Raw genomic sequence first — 21112 nt, 5'->3', positions numbered from 1 at the left:
AAACATTTTTCATCCTAAGCAAGGTAAGGATGTAGTATTTGTATCAAGAGAGAAGTGGTGGCAGACTGGTTAGAATGCAATATTGCAGGCTAATTCTACTGATTGCCAGCAGTTTGATTCTCACCAGCTCATGGTTGACTCAGCCTTCCATCCTTCTGAGGTCAGTAAAATGAGGACCCAGATTTTTGGGGGCAATACACTGAATCTGTAAACCTCTTAGAGAGGGCTGTAAAGCACTATGAAGCAGTATATAAGTCTAAGTGCTATTGCTATCAATTACCCATACATTTATTTGATAAATATGAATGCTTAACTATTATAGAGCCTTGGTGGAGCAGTGGGCTAATGCCTCCTTAAGTAACACCAGCTGCCTGCAATTAGTGCAGGTTCGCATCCCACCAGGCTCAAGGTTGAGTAAGCCTTCCATCCTTCCGAGGTAGGTAAAATAAGGACCCAGATTGTTGGGGGCAATTAAGCTGACTTTGTAATAATGCCGCTTGGGGTCTGTGTGAAAGCCCTAATAAGCAGGCATATACATAGAATGAAGGCTACTGCTAAGCTTGTAAGCCGCCCTGAGTCTTCAGAGAAGGGCGGGATATAAATGGAATTTAAAAAAATAGTATTTTTGCTTGTAAAATAAAATGTTTTAATAACTGTTGTGCATGCTGAAATGCTGCATTAATATATAATCATCAAAGTTCTGGTAATATTGTTAATATTGACACAATTGCTTAAAATAGGCAGAATCTAGAAGTTCTTACTTCTTTAGATATCAAGAAAGTTTTCAGTATTGTTTCTTGGAAATATTCAAACTAAGCAAAAATTAATATGAATTTTCTCAAAATTTTAAAGCTTAGACAGAATTGTTTTATATCAAGTATAAAATCTAAAACCTAAATCAAGCATTATTACTATGTATTATCATTTTAGTTTAAGTTATGCTATGATCATTCCAACATTTATTTTTATGATTGTTTTATATTTTAATAATTGTTTATATATGCATTGTTTAATTAATGTAATGTTTCCCAAAGTCATTTCTTGTGAATTTTTGTGATAAATATTCACTATCACCTTTTAAATTTGCCATCAAAATTTTTACTTATATTAGGATGCCTGAATATATTAAAAGGATCATAGTAGGGGCACAGAGTATAATGTTATACTCTGTTTTATGCAAATGATGTATTTTCTAGGACAATAAGAAATGTCCATTGCTAATTTTATTTTGCTAACATGAGTTTGGACTTCTCAGTAATTTCAGCGTGTTTGGGGATTTTGAGGGGGGGTTAGGTTGTGTTCCAGCTCCTTTATTTATTCATTTCTAGGTTTGCTCTGCACCAAAACAGCAGTTATTCCAATGTAAGAATTCCCAGAAATCTTACTTAACTAATAAATAGCTTTTATCCGTGGGCTGTTAGGCTTTTAAATGGGACATAATCTTATGCAGAATTGACTTGGGAGACCGGTGTGTGGTGTAGTTGGTTCACATGGTGTGGTAGGATGGAGGGTTTGTTGTCAGTGTGTGTTGGGGGGAGAGAGCACGGGGGGGAGGCTCAGTTAATCTCAATGTACACATGTTGTACTTTGACAATAAAGGTTTATTTTTATTTATCTTTGATTGGCATCAAAACTGGGAATAAACATTTGCGAGTAAAATAAATATGATCAACAAGCATTTAATTCTGAGACTGACCTTAAGATATTCAATACTTCCTCTGATAGGAGCATCCCTTAAGATATTTGCTGTTTCAATTACAACTGCCAGCTGGGAATGTGGATTTTATTTTCTGTACTTTTAGCTTTATATTGTTTTCAGCTTTAAAACAGGACATAATGTCAAATAATGCAAGAACTGTGTAAGAGCTTAGAATAGCCTAATTCACATACTTTTCTCCCCCTTATTTTTCATTTCCCCAATTCCACGACTAGTTCTGTACCATCTGCAGCCAGATGCCTCTGCTCCCAGGCACTCCTAAAGCTATGGAGGCTTCAGCTGCTGCTGCTTCAGCAAGAGTGCCTTATTTAAATTGTTAATTTTTAGCATGCTACTAAATTATGCTGAATAATCTATAGCGTAGTTTGAAATCTGTAATTTGAAAACCTTTTAGCTCATTTGCAGCCTACCATATTGCTAAGATGTAAACAAGTCACAGTCAATGCCATGGGAAGTTCAATACCCAAGGTGAGAGATTTGCTATAAATAATAAATTGGTCAAAGATAAGAATCTTTTAGAAAGTAAAGTATTAAGTATTTTGAATAAAAGTGACACTGTCCATTCTCCTGAAAAAGATAACTCCATCTGTTCATTTTTGGCACTTTTACTAATAGGAGAAGAAAAACACTATTTTCAAAAATTAATGCTTCTATTAAATTTTTAAATCACTTTTATGCTTTAATTGATAGATTATGTTAATCCATCCATTATTTTCTCTCTCCCCAAATAGAGTTAAGATTCAATTTAATATTTTTCAACACCTCGATTATCAGTGTTTTATGGAAGCTACAATGAGATAACATATCCTATTAAGTTTTAGCTGTTACCAACAGCAGGAAAAGAGTCAACTTTTTCCATTTATAGTCTCCATATTAATGTTCAAATAAGGTACATTTTCAGCTTTATTTGAAGCTTTACTCCAATTAAAAATAGGGCTGTATGATTTGATTTGAAGGACAGTTTGTACACATTCTGGTACTTGCTGCCTGAAAAAGGCTTCTTATTTCTCCCATTGCTACTTTCTGAACCTGATGCCTGAAAGGTCCAATGGCATTCCCTCTTGCGGACCAGGCATAGCTCCTCGAAAAGCCTTCCTACTTGATTGACCACATGGACACATTTACAGATGATCTTTCTGCCATACTAAACTGTTGACATCAGAGGTTCATTATTTCTCACATGCTTTCAACATAAGCACAAAAGAAAAGCTAACATAACCTTTTAAATTTTATTAAATTCAGTATCAGACTTAACACCAATGCATACTACAGTAGCTTAGTCTGTCACTCCTCTAAACACTGAATAAGAGACTGACAAATGTCTAGCTATGCCGGAGTTGATAGTCTCTCTTGTGTCATCCATTACAGGTGGTCCTCATTTAATGGCCACTCATTCAAAAACCAGATGAACTTACAGTGGCTCTGAATGAGGGGGACTCAATTAGGTCCCTGTCACATTATTCCTGCAGTCACGTGATCATAACTCATGGTACATGGTAATGGGCTTCCAATTACAAAGTTGCAGAATCCTGCAATTATGTAATCACCATTTGCAAACTTCTTGGCCAGCTTCCTACAAGCAAAGTTGGGGAAATTGGTAAGAGATTGCAAAATGGTGACTATGTGACATCCTCTCTTAACATCCAGCTATGAATCATTTAATAATAGCAACCTAAGTGCCAGAATTTCTGTTACTATGTGGAAGTCGTGTGATTTTATATTTTATGACCACATCACTTAGTGACAGAAATTCCAGTCTCACTTACCATTGTTAAGTGAGGACTACTTGTACACAAGACAATCTAAAACATTATTTAACAAGAACTTGACATTTGTTTGATATTGATAAAGTATCAATGAGTTCAAAATCAATACAAATGGGTTAAATGTGTAAAAAACTATATAACAAATAAACATAGATGGAACTGCCTCGTATTCATATCTGAATTTGCAACAATAATTCTGACATAATAACTGCAAGTTTTTGTACAATACAGAGAAAATGTTATATTTTTTATAATTAGGCATATACATATAAACCTCACTGAACAGTTAGTTCACCCTTAAAGCAGTACAGGTAATTTCTGGATAAGATTATTCCTTGCTCTCAAATCTATTAAGTACGATGCTATCCTTACAATAATAAGTTCTTTCCCTTTATTAACCCAAATATAAAATAAAACAGGCAGACTGTATACATTATTATATTATTTTTAAATAATATATACCTCTCCAAGAGCTTCATAGCGTTTTTGGTTCCACCTGTGTAAATCTTCTCGGTAGTTAAAAACAAATGGCTCTCCAGTTTTCATATGCCTTAACTGCCCTTCTATAAAGAAAAATAGTAGTGTTAAATTTCAGTCATTCCCTTTACATTTCGTATTGTATACAGGTGTCAAAACAATGAGTTTTTGAAATATAATGGTGATATTGCACTGCTATTTTAGGTCAGAGCTTTTCAACAGGTGGTACACGTACTACCTGTGGTACATTAGCACATGGCAGGTGGTACGCAGCCCTGCCCAGCCAAGTGTAGTGGGGGAGGGAACGAGCCAGCACAGGCAAGGACTTACAGTGAGAGAGTCCTCCAGAGTTGCAGAGTGGCTGGGGCGAGACAAAGGCCCCAGGCTCACTTCCAGCTCACCCCCAGATGAGAAAGGAGGAGGAGAGGGGCAGAGACAGGAGAGGCTACAGAAGGAGGTAGTTTGGGCGGGAGAGAGGAAAAAAAGAGGCAGCCTTGGGAGGAGGTGGACTCAACTCTAGCTGCACCAAAGGGAGAGGAGGAGGAGGAGGAGGAGGGGGGGAGAGGAGATCAAGCAGGCTGGCCATGAGCCGATCTGCAACTGCTGTTGCAGCCACCTGTGCTGGCAGCAGCAAACAGGCAAGAAATGCAGCAGGGGAGAGGTCGCCCTACATGAGGAATGAAGAAAGGCAGCAATGAAGAAAGGCTGGAGGTGAGGCACAGAGGAGGGAGGGAGGGAGGGAGAGAGAGTGGAAGGATTCTTATGTGCTTTTGTGACTTTGAAGTTCTGGGATTTGTGCAATGTGGGCTTTGTGTTCTTAAGGAGTGTTTGGCAATTTCTATTTGGCTGATGGCTGATGTCTTGTGTTAGCTTCTATTGCCCTGCTATTGTTAGCTGTAAGTTTTGCTGCAAGGGATTTCAAAGTATTTTTCTCCTGAATGGATTGTGCCTGTAGCATTCCTTTACTTATGAACGGAGCCATTTGGGGAGGCTGCCTTAGCTGGCAGCCAGTACTTATTTACATTTTGTTTCCTTCCTTAAGTGCCAGCTACGCTTCTTAACTTTACTTTCTAGCCAGTAGCTAATTCTTAAAGGGGAGTGCGCCTTTTTAAGCTAGTTCCCTCAATGGCTTGTCTTTTCTGTCTCTGGAGGCTTTTCCTTGTTTGATGAATATATGGAAGAGGGAAAATATGGGGGGGTGTTTCAAATTCTTCCTTCAGAAGGAGATGGGAATGAGAAAGAGGGGGAGATGGAGGGAAGGAAGTCCAGCCTTAGCACTTGGCCACTAGCAGCCCTGCCACTGACTTTGCTTGTCAAAACGTTGCAAAAAGGGATCACATGACCCTGGGACACTGTGACCATCATAAATATGAATCAGTTGCCAAGCATCCAAATAAAAATCACATGACCCTGGGCATGCTGCAATGGTCATAAGTGTGAAAAATGTTCATACGTCATTTCAGTGCAATTGCAACTTTGAACAGGTTTTTTTTCTTTTTCTTTTTGGTTATCAAGTTTTTGACACCTTGCTAGGTGGTAGTCGAATATTGCCATATCCTAAAAGTGGTGAAAAGGTTGAAAAGCCCTCTTTTAAGTGATATTTTGCACCTAAAACCACTTCCAAAAAACTTGCCAAGAAAAGTGCAGGGACTAGTTCAGGCAATCATCAGAAGTCTCTCTCACACAAAAAAGTAGTAACTATTTTCCATACATTATGGATTTATTCTCATAGATATAATTACTGATGAAAACAAATAGATATAAGAGCAGAGTTTACATTCATAGAAATTATATTGAATTGTATACAGTTCAATATTTTTGTCTAAACAAATAGATCTCTTGTTTGAGGTCATTTCTAGTATAAAGTATGTACAGTACTTTATGCTATCTCAGAATTTCTGCCTCTTAATATATTAATGAAGAAAAAGTATTCTTACCTTTTTATTCATTATCAAATTCAATGTGTTTACTAACTGCCAATTAAATGTTCCACTCCAACTTCACATTCAGATCCAATATACCTTCCTTAATGCCAATCATTGTTTCTTCTAGCACATCTATTTTTTAAAAATCCCTGCTCAATTTTTGTGTTTATTTTCAAAACAAGTTTCTCCCTAATGAAATTAGAGCACTGTTTTGAATTGCAGTATATTCTGAAGTGCTCTTAATTTTCACCGAGTTATCCATCTACTAGATTTTTTGTAAATCAGAATAAAATTGCCTCCAAATCACAAAACCATGAATGAGGATATTAAAAAGACATACTAAAAATTCTAGTAACAGCCCCAATAGGATGATGTAGAATAAAGAATTATTTAGAATATAGTAGAGCCTTTCAATCACATGGATGGCTGAACTTTTAACCTTTTAGCATCACACATTAACATTTATGTGTTACTAGCTTTTAGCAAGCTAATATGCATTATTAAATGAGCAGTCCGAGAACAAGGCAGAAGAATACTGCTTTAAATAGTTGAACTGTTTGTTTCAAAGAATTAAAAACTTAACAAGCAAGATTTTTTTTAAATACTCTCCAATGAAATTCTTTGGGTTACTGAATAGCTAAGTATTATATTTTTAATTGCTTATGTGTCATGAAGTCATTGTTAGTGACCACATAGAAATTCTTGAGTATCATCTGTCACCAATCTTCTCCTTCATGTCTTCCAACAAAGCACCCATTTTCTGATGTAATTGAGTCCATTCACCTTGTTGATGGTCATCCTCTCCTTCTACCTTTCCCAGAGTTATAGACTTCTCAAGAGAGCTAGTTCATTGCACCATGAGTACCAAATATGGTAATTTAAGAACTTCACATGATCCATTTATTTTCTTGATCATCTAGTATTAGCTTTCAAAAATGTCAATACTTTTTCTATTCTGCTTGTTGAAAGTCCATCTTTTGCTTCCCCATAGTATCACAGAGAAAACCATTGCCTGCATGACTGTGATCTTCACAGGTTAAACAAATCACAGCATATGTATACCTTTTCCAAAGCCTTTATTGCTATCTTACCAAGCAGAGATCTGTAACTACCATTTTTCTTCAGGTTTCTTTATGATTAATAGCCAAATGTAAAAGCCAGACACTATCTACTAATACATTATCATTGTTGTCAATTCTAAGGGTAGCTTTTATACCTGCTGTCATTAGTTTGGCCTTCTTTATATGTAATCTTTGTTCTTTTTCTGCACTTTGCTCCCTGACTTTCATTAATAGGATTTCTAGATCACATGGATAGACAATGTAATTGTAATCAACAATTTAAAGTGCTATATATATATATGATTATATTTCTTTTAAAAAATATTCCATGAAATTGGAAAAGGTGACACAAGAAAAGCTAATATATTTTTAGTATCGTTAAACTAAAATCTGCAGTATCTTTAGGATCAGTTGTTAAGGTATAGTTCACAATGTTATTTCAAGGAAAAAGATTCAGATTTCTTCCCGATGTATATTTACAATTCTTTTTTATTCATGTATAGCAAGAATGTGAATATCTGTACTTTTTTAACCAGGGAAAAATTATTTCAGATTATTGCTTGTACTAATTATTTGATACATCTGTAAAAGAATAATCAGTACCAAGCTATAAAAATAAGGCATGGAAAAATATTTATTTTAAAATGATTTTTCCTCCTGAAATTATTACTTACTTTCATTAAAAGTGTATTCAAATCCTTCAAGAGTATCAGGAAACTCAAGAGGTGGTTCATCTTTTTTCATCAGTTCATCCAAGTCTATTCTAGACAACAAGTCTGGGGAAAAAAGGTGGGAAGAAGATAGTCTTTCTGTAGACCTCAAAGTTATTACTTCTAACAAAAATAGTGACTTTAAAAGAACTGTTAATTTATCATAAACATATTCAGCAACTTCCCATATACATAAAAATGTTTACGTTTAATACAACTATAAAAATATTGATCATAATATATTACAAAGTTCCTACAAGTTCCATCAGGCTGTCTTTTTTCAGGTTACCGACATTAATATTTTGAAGCTGCCAATTCAAATCTCCCAATTTTCGTTTTCAACCCACATTCAATTTTTTGAGGCTATTGGATTATTTTAGAAGAATTGCCCTTCTAACTTTAAAAACTTAATTTGGTCTGTTTACAAATGCTGGGATTTCCAGAAATATACTAGTATGATTAGTTATACAGGAATCTTGTTTGGTTTCATTTCTGACTAGAGTTTATACTTAAAATAAATGACAAAACAATAATCTTTTGCATCTGTATTTTTGCAAAAGGAAAAACTGGCCTAACCTTCCAGATTATGCAGCATTGGGGGTTGGGAGACAAGAGAAATACAGGTCAAAACAGGCAAGGAACAAAGAACATTTATATGTTTGAATAAATTCAGATTTCTGGAGTTGGATGTACTGGATCACAGTGTGCTAAAGAACATGCCTGAAGTAATCTCAAAACGTCTGGCAGTAATCGTTGAGAACTCTGGAGTACAGCAGAAACAGCATAAAACTGGAGAAAAACTAGCATTATTGCAATCTTTTAAAAAGGGAAAAGAATGGACCCAGGAAATTACAGATCAATCAGCTTGACACCAATACTTGGGGGGCGGGAGTCAAGAAAATATTGCAAGAACTTGGAAAACAACATCATATTTATTACAAGCCAGCATGGTTTGGTTAATAATAGGTCATGTTCAACAAATCACAATACTTCTTCACTGTTATTTCATCCACAGAATGCCACCCAATGGCCCTGTTTAGGGTTACCCAGACAGTCCTCAGGAAAAGGAGCCCAGAGGCCCATCTACAGGATCATGTGGAGGAACTTTCCATGCCTCTGGAGGATAAAATCATTCTGATTCATTTCCTGTTGGATATGAAGTATGTACAAATATTGTAGAGATGCCCAGGGAGCAGATTTTACAGTTATCTGGGAACGGTTTGATTCTGTTAGACCTTTGGAAGTGGAAAGGGTCCTCCAGAACGAAAACACCACCATCTGTGCATTAGATCCATACTACTCCTGGCTGGTTAAGGCCACTCAGGAGGTGTCCTGTGGATGTTCCAAGTGGTGGTGAATTCATCATTGTTGGAGGGAATTTTCCAGCTCCTTTTACAAAGGTGTTGTTGTGCTCCCTCTCAAGAAGCCATTGCTGAATCCTACCATTTTAGATTATTTTTGTCCAGAGGCCCATCTACAGGATTATTTTTGTCCAGAGGCCCATCTACAGGATCATGTGGAGGAACTTTCCATGCCTCTGGAGGATAAAATCATTCTGATTCATTTCCTGTTGGATATGAAGCATGTACAAATATTGTAGAGATGCCCAGGGAGCAGATTTTACAGTTATCTGGGAACGGTTTGATTCTGTTAGACCTTTGGAAGTGGAAAGGGTCCTCCAGAACGAAAACACCACCATCTGTGCATTAGATCCATACTACTCCTGGCTGGTTAAGGCCACTCAGGAGGTGTCCTGTGGATGTTCCAAGTGGTGGTGAATTCATCATTGTTGGAGGGAATTTTCCAGCTCCTTTTACAAAGCTGTTGTTGTGCTCCCTCTCAAGAAGCCATTGCTGAATCCTACCATTTTAGATTATTTTTGTCCATTCTCCCACCTCCCATTTTTTGGAAAGGTGGTGGTGAAGGTGCTGACATTGCAACTCCGTAGGATCCTGTAAGAAACAGATTATCTGAACCTTTATTAGACAGGCTTCAGGCCCAGATATGGGACTGAAACAGAAGTGTTCACACTAATGGATAATCTCTGTCAGGAGCAGGACACAGGTGGTATATGCATCCTTGCTAGTCTTTCATTACCATCAACCATGGAGTTTTTTTGGGTTGACTTAGTGAGTTGGGCCTGAGTGGCACAGTTCTACGTTGGTTCATCTCCTTCCTCTGAGGTTGCCCCCAATCACTGTTAACAGGAATAGAGATCCAGTTATTGGCCCCTGCTTTTTGGGGTACCACAGGGTTCTATGTTCTCCACTCCTTTTTAACATCTAAATGAAACTGCTGGGTGAGATCATCCATCACTATGGGATGAAGTATCACCAGTATATCACCAGTTATATAACTCCGTCCCAGGTGAAGTAAGTGATGCAGTAGACATTCTTTCATGGTGCTTGGAGGGGCCTGGATTGGAAACAACAGATTTCAGCTGAATGCCCTTTCCTGGATATGAAGGCACTCTCGTTGGTCAATCATACCCTGGTCATATCCCGTTTGGACTAATGCAATGTATTCTACATGGGGATAACCTTGAAAAGTACCAAGAAGCTTCAGCTGGAACAAAATGTGGCCACACAGGCAATTTTAGGCACCCTAAGAAGGGCTCATGTAACACTTCTACTCTGTGAGCTCTATTGGGTGCCAGTTTGCTTCTTGGTCCAATTCAAAGTTTGTGACCTATAAAGTTCTACATGGCATGGAATTGGCTATTTATAAAGCCATCTTCTTCCCATTACATTAGCCCATCCCAACTGGTGAGGCTGGGAAGATATGTTGCAGACTCTGTCAAGGGTGGGATCTAGGAAGACAGCCTTCTCTGCTGTTGTCCCTGCTCTATGGAATATTCTCTCCCTAGAGGCAAGGCAGCTCCCCACTCTCCTGGCCTTCGGAAAAGGAGTTAAAACATGGCTCTGTGGCCTTGCATGGGGAGCCTAGAGGAGCATGCAGCTGTGGGGGCCCCTGGAAGATCATCCTTTACCTTTTATCTAATTTTCAACTCTTGCCCCCTTTTGAAATGTCTAACCTTTATACATACTGTTTTACATTTTAAAATTTTATTATACTCCTTCTTTGAGGGAGGTGGGCTGTTCAGAAATGTGAAAAATAAATAATCTTTTTGGATTAATGTAATGAGATTAGTAGATCAAGAAACTACTGTGGATATAATACACCTAAACTTCATATCTTCAGTAAGGATTGAGATAGGATTAAGGCCACAACCTCTTAATAAAACGGAATAATGGTCCTATTACCAGATGGATTCACAGTTGGTTAAACAATCATGCATAATACATGCTCCTTAATGGATTTATGTGTACATGGAGAGTTTTCATCTTGGGCCCACTGCTCTTCAATATTTTTATGACTTAGATGAAGAAAGAGGAGGGATACTGAGCAAATCTACAGAGAACACATCACATTCAGGGTTCAAAAAGGTCTTGATAGACTTGAATATTGCATCCTATTCAACAAAATCCTATCCAATCGTGAGAAATGTGAAGTTTTGCACTCAACTAAATAAAAAAACAGATGCACAAATATAGAATAGACAGTACCTGGCTTCTCAGTAGTACTTGTTAGGAGGATTTCAATTTGCTGGCAGACAACATATTAAGGATGAGTTAGCACTGTGCTGTACCTATCCAGAGTCAGTGCAATATTGGGCTTAATCAACAGTGAAGAGCAACAAAGTGTGCTCTTGAATGTGAGGATCTTGGAAGATAAATTCAATGAAGAATGGTTAAAATAACTGAGAACAAAGGAGGGTAAGGGAAAACATGGTAACAGTTTTCCAATTCTTGAAATGCTATCACAGGGGAGAGAGTTTGGATTTATTCTCCATATGCAAAAATCAAGCGGTTGTAATTTTACAGAGATCTAAGGAATTTGTTGGTTGTGAGAGCTGTAAAGCAACATAATAACCAGCCACCTGAAGCTGTTGGTGCTCTGTAACAGGAGATTTGACTAGGATGTTTGAGGAGTCCTGCTTTGGTAGAAGGCTGGACTGGAACACTTCCAAGATCCTTTCTGATCTAATGAGTCTATGAATTTATGACTAATAACAGCAACAAAAGATGATTTAACATTAAAGATAAAGGAAAAGGTTTCCTCTGTCCAGTCATATCTGACTCTAGGGGGCAGCGCTCATCTCCGTTTCTTAGCTTGGCCAGCATGACTAGATGCCAAGGCACACAAAACATTATCTTCTCACTGAAGTGGCACCTATTTATCTACTTGCATTTGCATGCTTTTGAACTGCTAGGTTTGCAGGAACTGGAGCAAAAATCTTTATCTTTTGTATTTTTGTTATTTTCAAAATGACCTCAGAAGAGCTTTCTTTTACGCTGAAAATTTAAATTTGAACTGCTTTAAGATTTACTTTTCTTTTTATGGGAAAGGGTCCAGGTGTTCTTTAAGTATGTATTTACATATTGATTTCATCCCAACTTAACGCCTACTGGCCAGGAAAAGAATCACAGATTCTTTCAATGGCCACTCCAACCTTATGGAATATTCTCCTTCATTTTTCCCCCTTATATTGTGATGTTTCTTTTTAATTTGCAAGCCATCTAGAATAATTTTGGAGATTAGGTGGTCTTAGAAATGTGTTTTCCTAAATGAGTAAAGCACTAAGCATATTTGAATTAGAAGGGTACTCAAACAAATCTAAATATTTACCGCATGCATACATACATACACTCATACATACTCCTTCTTTGGGCAAAACTGGATTAATATGTAAATTTAAGATTGCAATAAATTTGCATGATTGCTGCTTATCTTTATTCTCTTAATAAGGAATATATGTATACATATGCACACATACATATACATACACACAGACACACTTCTTTCTTTCCTTCCTTCCTTTTTTTTCTTTTTCTTTCTATCTAAAGATAAACAGTAATCATGCAAATCCATTGCAATAATAACAATACATGACCCAGAGCTTGCATCTAAACTGACTGAGGGAAAGTGCAGAAGACAACAGCACTAAGAGAGTGAGGAGATTCAATTGCCCTGCCTTCTAAGAGTGAAAATGTCTGAAGCTATCACGTGAATACTGCCTCCGAGGAGCATATTGATTATATTTATGTCCTGTCAGTTTTCTACATTTCTAGTTCAGGATAGCATACATTGATTGACAGTTTATACGGCACTTTTTTTCTGAAGACTAGAAACAGCATATAAAATGGGATATAGAATCCCATTTTATGTTCAGAGGAAGAAAAAAAGGCATGTTGAAGAGAGTTCAGCAGGGAATAAGATTCAAAATCCCAAACTGCATCAGTTTAAGTTATAGAAATCTAAAAGGAACCAAATAAGCAAAAATTCCTCCCAATACAGAGGGAGGGAGGAAGAAATCTAATTCAACCAGACCACTATGGTGGAGTTTTGTATATCCTTCCGCTGAAATAATTTTGAAATTATTATAATTCGTTAATTCAGTATCAACTTTTGCAATTAAGGTATGTTTCTTTACTCTTTAAAGCTTTTCCCACACACTACTTTGTTCATTCTGAGTGTTGGCTAATATGCATAAGTTGTAGCATTTTTCTTTCCATTATAGGATTTTTGTCCTCAGGGGGATCCAAATGGCATCTCTATCACAGCTAACAGCAATCCTGTTGCATGCTGATATATCCTTTTTTTGAAGCAAAGAACAAAGATTCTGGATTATGGATGTATGTAAGAGGTTTATTGCAGCCAAGAAATGTGGGTTGTATCATTTGCACTTGCTCACCTGTTTTACTAACCATAAAATTATAGTTCATCAGAACACAGTCTACGGAGTGCCTATGGAGGAGAAGTTCCAAATTAATTTGTACCCTTTAATGCTGTAGTCTTCTCTTTTTCATCAGGACCTCCTTGTTGGAGTTGAGCCATGTTTATCCAAACTCTCAGCAAGTTTAAGACAATGATGAAAACATGCATCAATCTTGAGGTGATAAGCTGAAAAAATATATAAATTAGAACGATAAATTTATTTTCTGGAAATATCCTGACCAGAAAAAATCATTACAGAAATCAAAGTTTTTAAAAAATCAATTCCATCTAAAAAAAAGGTGCTAGACTGTTTGAAATGAGATGGGCTATAAGTGTTGCTATATAAACAAATAATATGGCTCAAGAAAAAATATTTCCAACATCTATCATAAAACGTATCTCATAGGCATATAATTCTAGATATCCTCCCTAACAATAATTTTTAATTTAAGGGATTGCTTTTGCACTTATTTTCCATTCCCAATTTGCTTTGCAAATTTATTAAGTTGCCTTTGCTCTCCATCTTTGTCAAGGCTTTTGGCAGTTTCTTCAATAAAATCAGTAACAGTCAGTCTGAATTTTTATCTCATTCCCCAAAATTCTCTGCCTTAGTCATCTGCCTTTATTTCTTAAGCACATAATTCCTTTTCAAGGAACCTCTTAATCAAATAGGATGATCGCATAATGTACAAGTAACGCAGAAATAGCTGTTAATCTGTAATCTAGTATCTAGAGTTTGAGGACCCACTATGACTGGGATGGCAACAGCTTCAAGTTTTGCAACTTCACTTTCCATATTTCTCTCATCAATATAATTTATTATTTTTACAGTCTTACAACCTACTTCAAAAAATTACTCATCATAGTAATTTGTCTGTCTCTGAGATCGCCTTTGCTGATGTAGCAGACTAAATCTGTTTGATCCTCCATCACTTTTAAGTCTGCAGATCTGCAGAGCTTATTCTCAAATGGTAGCTATCTTTTCCTGGTATACCTAAACTACCATATATTCTTCCTCCCCTAAATTCATAAGCTAATTCCACTTTATTCTAAACCTACTGTTCATTAATAGAATCTTGCAAGTCTGAAAGTACAATTCTCCCACCAGCAACTTTACAGCCTGAGAAATTAGGGAAGCCTCTTCCTCTGCCCACTATGTAGTTGCGGGCTATGCTGTCTCTTATCTGATTGTTCCTAGACAGCATTCTTTGCCCCATCTCCTAAGATCATTCCCACAGACCATTACACCTGCTCTTCCCTCTTAACAACCCCGTGGTCCTGAGATTATGATGATAAATGGGACTGGTGGGATTGCTATTGCTAAGCAATGTGGTCATGTGACACTGCACTTCACGACTGCTTAGCAACAGAAATCTAGACCCCAATTGTTCTCATAAAAACCATGGTGGCACAGTGGTTAGAATGCAATATTGCAGGATAATTCTGCTGACTACCCAATGCTAGCAGTTTGACTCTCACTGGCTCAAGGTTGACTCAGCCTTTCATCCTACTGTGGTCGATAAAATGAGGACCCAGATTGTTGGGGACAATATGCTGACTCTGTAAACTGCTTAGAGAAGGCTGTAAACCACTGTGAAGCGGTATGTAACTCTAAGTGCTATTGCTAAGTGCTATAATCAAAGAACTATTTGTAAAAAGATGCATACAATTTCATGATTAATATTGAATAGATTTGAAAGCATTTCAAAACATGTCACCATAAGAAGAGTCAAAATCTTTGCGAGAAAATTGGCACTTTTTGGCAGAAACTATTTTTCCAATATTGGGTTCAAGCTTTTGTGATAACAGTTTTCAATAGGGCTAATAAATGTTGATTTTTAATCTTGCCCTGTGTGAAGTTTTAATTATCTTCAGGAGTAAAAATAAATGTTCACATTGTTATGTACTACCAAACATTAACATTCTTATAGCAAACATACACATTTCAACAAAATGTTTTAATTAGAATAAAAATATGAAACACTAACTTCGTTATATAGTACTTTTCTTTTATCACTGTTACACTAAATTTCAAGTTTCATCTGAATGTTATTTTTCACTCTCTCAACATTATAAAAAGGATCTCTGATTAATAAAATTTGTTTTCATCCATTTTGAATCCTTCAAATTGCTTTTAAAATTCAATAGTGATTGTTAAATATTTGAATCATAATTGCAGAAATTAAAGGAACAAAATAAACATTGAAATAAACATTCCAATCTGATTTTGTCCCCGTAATTTTAAATTCATTCATTTAAATGCTTCATAATATCTACAATGAAAGCCAACTCTGTTGACCAATTCTTCTTGTTTTTGTGACTCTACCCTCACTTCCAAAAATTTTGATTTCATGGTGAAGTTGTCAAAACTTCAAAAATGTATGGCAAGAAAGTCAGCAAAGTTCTGTATACTAAAATAAACCTTCCTTTTCACCTTCATTTTCAAGAAAATTGATGTTGATACAATCCTCAAGAATATAAAAATTCACTGTTTGCTTAACAAACTTCAGCACGTGTTCCATTTACATTACTTTTTGAGCACAACACTTCCTGGCACATAATGCAGTGCTTCTGATGATATATGATCAGGAGCAATTTCATTCTGCTTAGCCAATAACTGAGCTAATCCTTTTCCCTGTCATTGGCTGCTGCACATCTGTAGCCACACATTAGTTTTGATTTTGAAAGATTATATTATAAAGTTTATACACTTTCTTAAATATATATTTCTCTGTTGTAGTATGATTAAGACAAAGAATATGAAGTAATTCTTTACTCCAAGCTTTTTGTCAATGCATGAATAAATATATGTGATCATCTTTCGTGGCCTTCTGAAAAGCAAAGTCAAAAGAGAAACCAGATTCACTTAACAACCTTGTTACTAACAATTGCAGTGATTCACCTAACAAACGTGGCAAGAAAGATCATAAAATGGGGCAAAATTCACTTAACAAATGTTTCACTTAACAGCAAAAATTTTGGGTCAGTTGTGGTGATCAGTTAGGACAGACATGTCAAACACAAGGCCCGGGGGCCAGATCCGGCCCGCGAAGTGGTTTCATGCAGCCCACGAAGCCATCCTGGAAACAGTGAGGGAACGGCCCCCACTGGCTTGGCCCTGGCCCAGAGACCCTCCTCCTGCCAGAGACCCTCAGATCTGTCCCACTCCTGCCCAGGCCCCCATAGGCACCCTTGATGCGAATGATATAGAGCTGGCCATGCCCACCCAGTAGGCCATATGCACTTTAGCCACACCCACCCAGTAGGCCACGCCCACCCGGCCCCCTGAGGGCAACTGCAATGCTGATGCGGCCCTCAATGAAATTGAGTTTGACACCCCTGAGTTAGGACTACCGGGTACTCAATTTTCCCCAATCTCTTTTACCGATCGAAAGCAACAAAATGTCATTTCCTGCAGACCATTTAACACAAGGTATGGTTAGCCCAGGGGTAGGCAACCTCGGCTCTTTTATGACTCATGGACGTCAACTCCCAGAATTCCTGAGTCAGCATAGCTGACTCAGGAATTCTGGGAGTTGAAGTCCATGAGTCATAAAAGAGCCGAGGTTGCCTACCCCTGGGTTAGCCTATACATAATGGATACACTGTTTCTTTCCTTTCCCTTAGATTTAAATATAATTAAGAAAGCCTCTTTTGTAGTTGTTAGCCTCCTTCACCCTTCTCATTCTATTCAAAATTTAACTTTGCTCGCATGGTCTCTTCAGTTCTGACCTAACCTGTATATGCTGTTCCTTGCTCAGCTGCCAGTTACTTCTTTCCACATCCACATTCATTTCCCTTTTTATTTTCAAATTATCACTAAAAACACATTTTTTTCTGTCTTTTCTTTCTCACTCAAGTTCATCATAACTATGATTTTTCTAGCATGGATACATTTCTGTATTTATCAATTAATGGAATAAATCTTTATATAGCTCAAATCCATTTATTTGTCAGCATAACAAGTTCATAACCTAACCAACTGTAGTTATTTTGATATTGTGCTTCAACTGTTAAACATGTCGATTAAAACAATACATAAAGGCAATGAATAAGTGCAAAAACAAAGACTTTATACATAATGTAAAAGGTATCATATGGAGGTACATGCTACCTACATGCTTCCTTCATCATTATATTAAATAAGAAAACTAATTCCAAACAGTTTTACAGGATTTTTTCCCCTTTAGTTTATATTTTCTTTTAGACAGTCTTGAAAAAATGTTTCATAAATATAAACACTGACACTGATTTTAAAAACCAAACTTACCTAAGTGTTTCACCCACAATTACAGCCAGCTATTACATAGAACCTCACACTTTTGCCTCAGCTTCTAACCTTCAAAATCAAATCTGCACTATCTCAAAAATCTCTGGCAACCTCCTCTAACTTTCCAAAGAATATGTGCAATATATATATTATAGCCATCTAACAGAATAATCTTGAACATGTATACCAATGTATTTGGTGGGACTGATTTTCAGTTAAGTACCAGTCTGAAGATGATTGCACAGATCTAGAAAAATTTTTAGCTACCAATTATAAATGCATAGATTATTTGTATTTATGATACTTTAACAATAGCAATTTATGCTTATATTTTGGTTTTTATGAGACTACAAGATACACTGATCTTATTTTCTCATTTTATTAGTGTTCTTTTAATGTATATCAGATTTTTAATTAAAATGCCTTAAAGCTGTTTAAGGGTTTTAGGATTTAAACAATATAAACAATATGCCAGCCAATCGATGATGATCAAAGGCTTCCAGCAAGCTCTTTAGAATAACACATTTTGACTTGAAATAGTTAAACAATAAATTGCTCACAATTGCTTACTCTCTGATACACCATTTAAATATCAATACCAAGTGATAAATAGATAATGGGGAAGTGTTTATGCATTTCACAATGTATTAAACATAGAAAAGTGTATTAGAGAATGTTAATGTGGTAACTTCTAATTGACTTTTCAGAGCAATTTTAATGAAGTTGTACAAGTGAAAGGTATGTGTGAATAAGCAAACTTTATCATAACACTGTACTGTATTAGAGTATACCATTTCAGTTATAGTAATCCTATTTTTTTATAATAAAAAACTGAAAAAGTACCAATTACGGAAATAGATTTTACAATGTAATAAACATGACAATAACCAAAGAATAAGATAATGGAGTGTGTTACTTTTGGAAATTAAAATACAGCAATATGCAAATGGCACATTGCCTTATATGAACACACATAGATCCATCATTTAATCAATTGCCCAATGCATAGTGAGTGTTATCTTTTCAATTCCAAAGGAGAGCAACTGGCAGACACTCCCTTTAAAATACATCAGGGCAAGGTGATACTTCAAATGTTGCATAGGGCTGAAATTTAGAGATGGGAAGACAAGTTTATCATCTAGTTGGAAGTAAGGTAAAGGTTACCCCACACATGTGTGCTAGCCGTTTTCAACTCTAGGGGCCGGTGCTCATCTCTGTTTCAAAGCCGAGGAGCCAGCGTTTGTCTGAGGACGTCTCTGTGGTTATGTGGCCGGCATGACTAGATGCCAAAGGCGCACAGAACACTGTTACCTTCCCACCGTAGTGGTCCCTATTTTTCTACTTGCATTTCTACGTGCTTTCAAACTGCTAGGTTGGCAGAAGCTGGGACGAGTAACAGGTGTTCACTCTGCTATGCGGCATTCGGGATTCGACCCGCCAAACTGCTGATCTTCTGATCTACAAGCTCAGTGTCCTAACCCACTGAGCCACCGCATCCCCAGTTGGAAGTAGCCCTAAACAAATCTCATGACAATTATATACAATATATTTTGAACCACCATTCAAACATCAATAGATGCACCCCTGCTACTTATACATGGATCGTGTAGGGTTACTTTCCATTAGAATAGAATAGAATGGAGCTGGAAGGGACCTGGGAGGTCTTCTACTCCACCCCCTGCTCAAGCAGGAGGACCTGTACCATCTCAGACAAGTGACTGTCCAGCCTCTTCTTAAAAATCTCCAGTGACGGAGCACCCACGTTTTCTGGAGGCAAGCTCTTCCACTGGTTAATTATCCTCAGTCAGGAAGTTTCTCCTTAATTGCAGGTTGCTTCTTTCTTTGGTTAGTTTCCATCTGTTGCTTCTTGGCCTGCCCTCTGGTGCTTTGGTGAATAACGTGACCCATTCTTCTTGGTGGCAGCCCCTCAAATACTGGAATACTGCTATCATGTCTATCCTATTTCTTCTTTACTTTAGACTAGCCAAACCCAAGTCCCACAGCCATTCTTAGTATGTTTTAGTCTCCAGGCCTTTAGTCATCTTAGTTGCTCTTCTCTGAATTTTCTCCAAAATCTCAACATATTTTTTGTGATATGGTGACCAGAACTGGCTGCAGTATTCCAGATGTGGTCTTACTAGGGTTTTATAAAGCGGTACTAATACTTCGCGTGATCTTGATTCTGTGCCTCTGTTTATACAACCCAAAATTGTATTAGCTTTTTTGGTGGCTCCTGCACACTGCTGGCTCATAGTCAAGTGATTGTCCACTAGGACTCCAAGGTCCCTCTCATATTTACTGTTTTTAAGCCAGGTCTCGCCCAATTTGTACTTGTACCTGTGGTTTTTCCTGCTTAAATGCAAAACTTTGCTTTTCTCCACACTGAAACTCATTTTGTTGGCTAGGGCCCATTGTTCAAATTTGTCAAGATCTTTTTCGATCCTGAGTTTGTCTTCTGGGGTGTTGGCTACTCCTGCTAGTTTGGTGTCATCTGCAAATTTGATGAGTTCCCCTTCATTTTCCTCATCTAAGACAATGATGAAGATATTGAAGAGTACTGGGCCTAAGATGGAACCTGCTTACTTCTCTCCGTGTGGATGTAGTGCCATTGAGGACTACTCGTTGAGTATGGTTTGCCAATCAGCTACAGATCCATCTAGTGGTGATGCTGTTTATTCCATGTTTTTCTAGCTTACCAAGGAATAGGTTGAGGTCTACTTTATCAAATACCTTTCTGAAATCTAAGTATACTATATCCACAGCATTTTTGTGATCTACATCCTGTACTTTGGGGCATTATAAGAAAATAGACTGCAAGAACTCCAACTTGCAAAGTTTTGTTTTTTCCATTATACCACTGGGAATCAGTGTCCCAAATTTTTGTTGTCTAAACTTACAGATGTATTCCCTATTTTCTCTGGGGACCGTGGAACAGATAAAACATCAGATAGCCTTCTTGAAAGAGATGGCAATAAAGATGAAACTGTAAAGTACTTATCAAAAACTTATCTATTCGAACAAGCCGGCCTGGCCTGATGGATTTGGGTTTTAAAATTATTTAACTAATGTATTCTTATTTTATTGCCCTGTACACCGCCCTGAGTCCTTCAGGAGAAGGGCGGTATATAAATCAAATAAATAAATAAAAATAAATAAATAAATAAAGTAGTTATGTAAATATTTATCCTGACACTATTATTGTACTATAAAAAACATAAAAGCTTCTTCCAATATCTGATTAATATTACCAGTGCCTCAGGGGAAAAGGCATTAACATTTATACATCAGCATTTTATTTCCTTATTTTGCTTTGTTGTATTTTACACTGTTACATTGTTGTGTCCTCTTCTTACAACACATATACACCCAAATTGAGTCTAAAATTTCTGTTGCTAAGTGAAACAGTTG

General features: G+C 36.9%; 1 protein-coding gene across 11 annotated transcripts in view; it reads right to left on the bottom strand.

Annotated features, from left to right (window-relative positions):
* Positions 1 to 21112, bottom strand: part of ARB2A (ARB2 cotranscriptional regulator A) — a 229572-nt gene that overhangs the window by 206704 nt on the left and 1756 nt on the right. For 9 of the 11 annotated variants that reach the window (XR_014491445.1, XR_014491446.1, XM_083354575.1 and 6 more), the window contains exons 2-4: positions 13497 to 13620; positions 7621 to 7722; positions 3946 to 4046 (exon numbers count right to left, since the gene is read on the bottom strand). Coding sequence is in view for 9 of the 11 variants with exons in the window: in XM_083354575.1 (XP_083210701.1) it covers positions 3946 to 4046; positions 7621 to 7722; positions 13497 to 13602 (309 nt within the window). In the remaining 2 variants the exon portion in view is untranslated. Of the gene's footprint in view, positions 1 to 3945; positions 4047 to 7620; positions 7723 to 13411; positions 13621 to 21112 lie in introns of those variants that run through there. The other 2 variants (XM_083354579.1, XM_083354576.1) reach the window with 2 other exon arrangements.

The sequence above is a fragment of the Vipera ursinii genome (genome assembly GCF_947247035.1).
Source record: "Vipera ursinii genome assembly, chromosome: 2".
Taxonomy (NCBI): domain Eukaryota; kingdom Metazoa; phylum Chordata; class Lepidosauria; order Squamata; family Viperidae; genus Vipera; species Vipera ursinii.
This window is presented reverse-complemented; position numbering and strand designations above follow the sequence as displayed.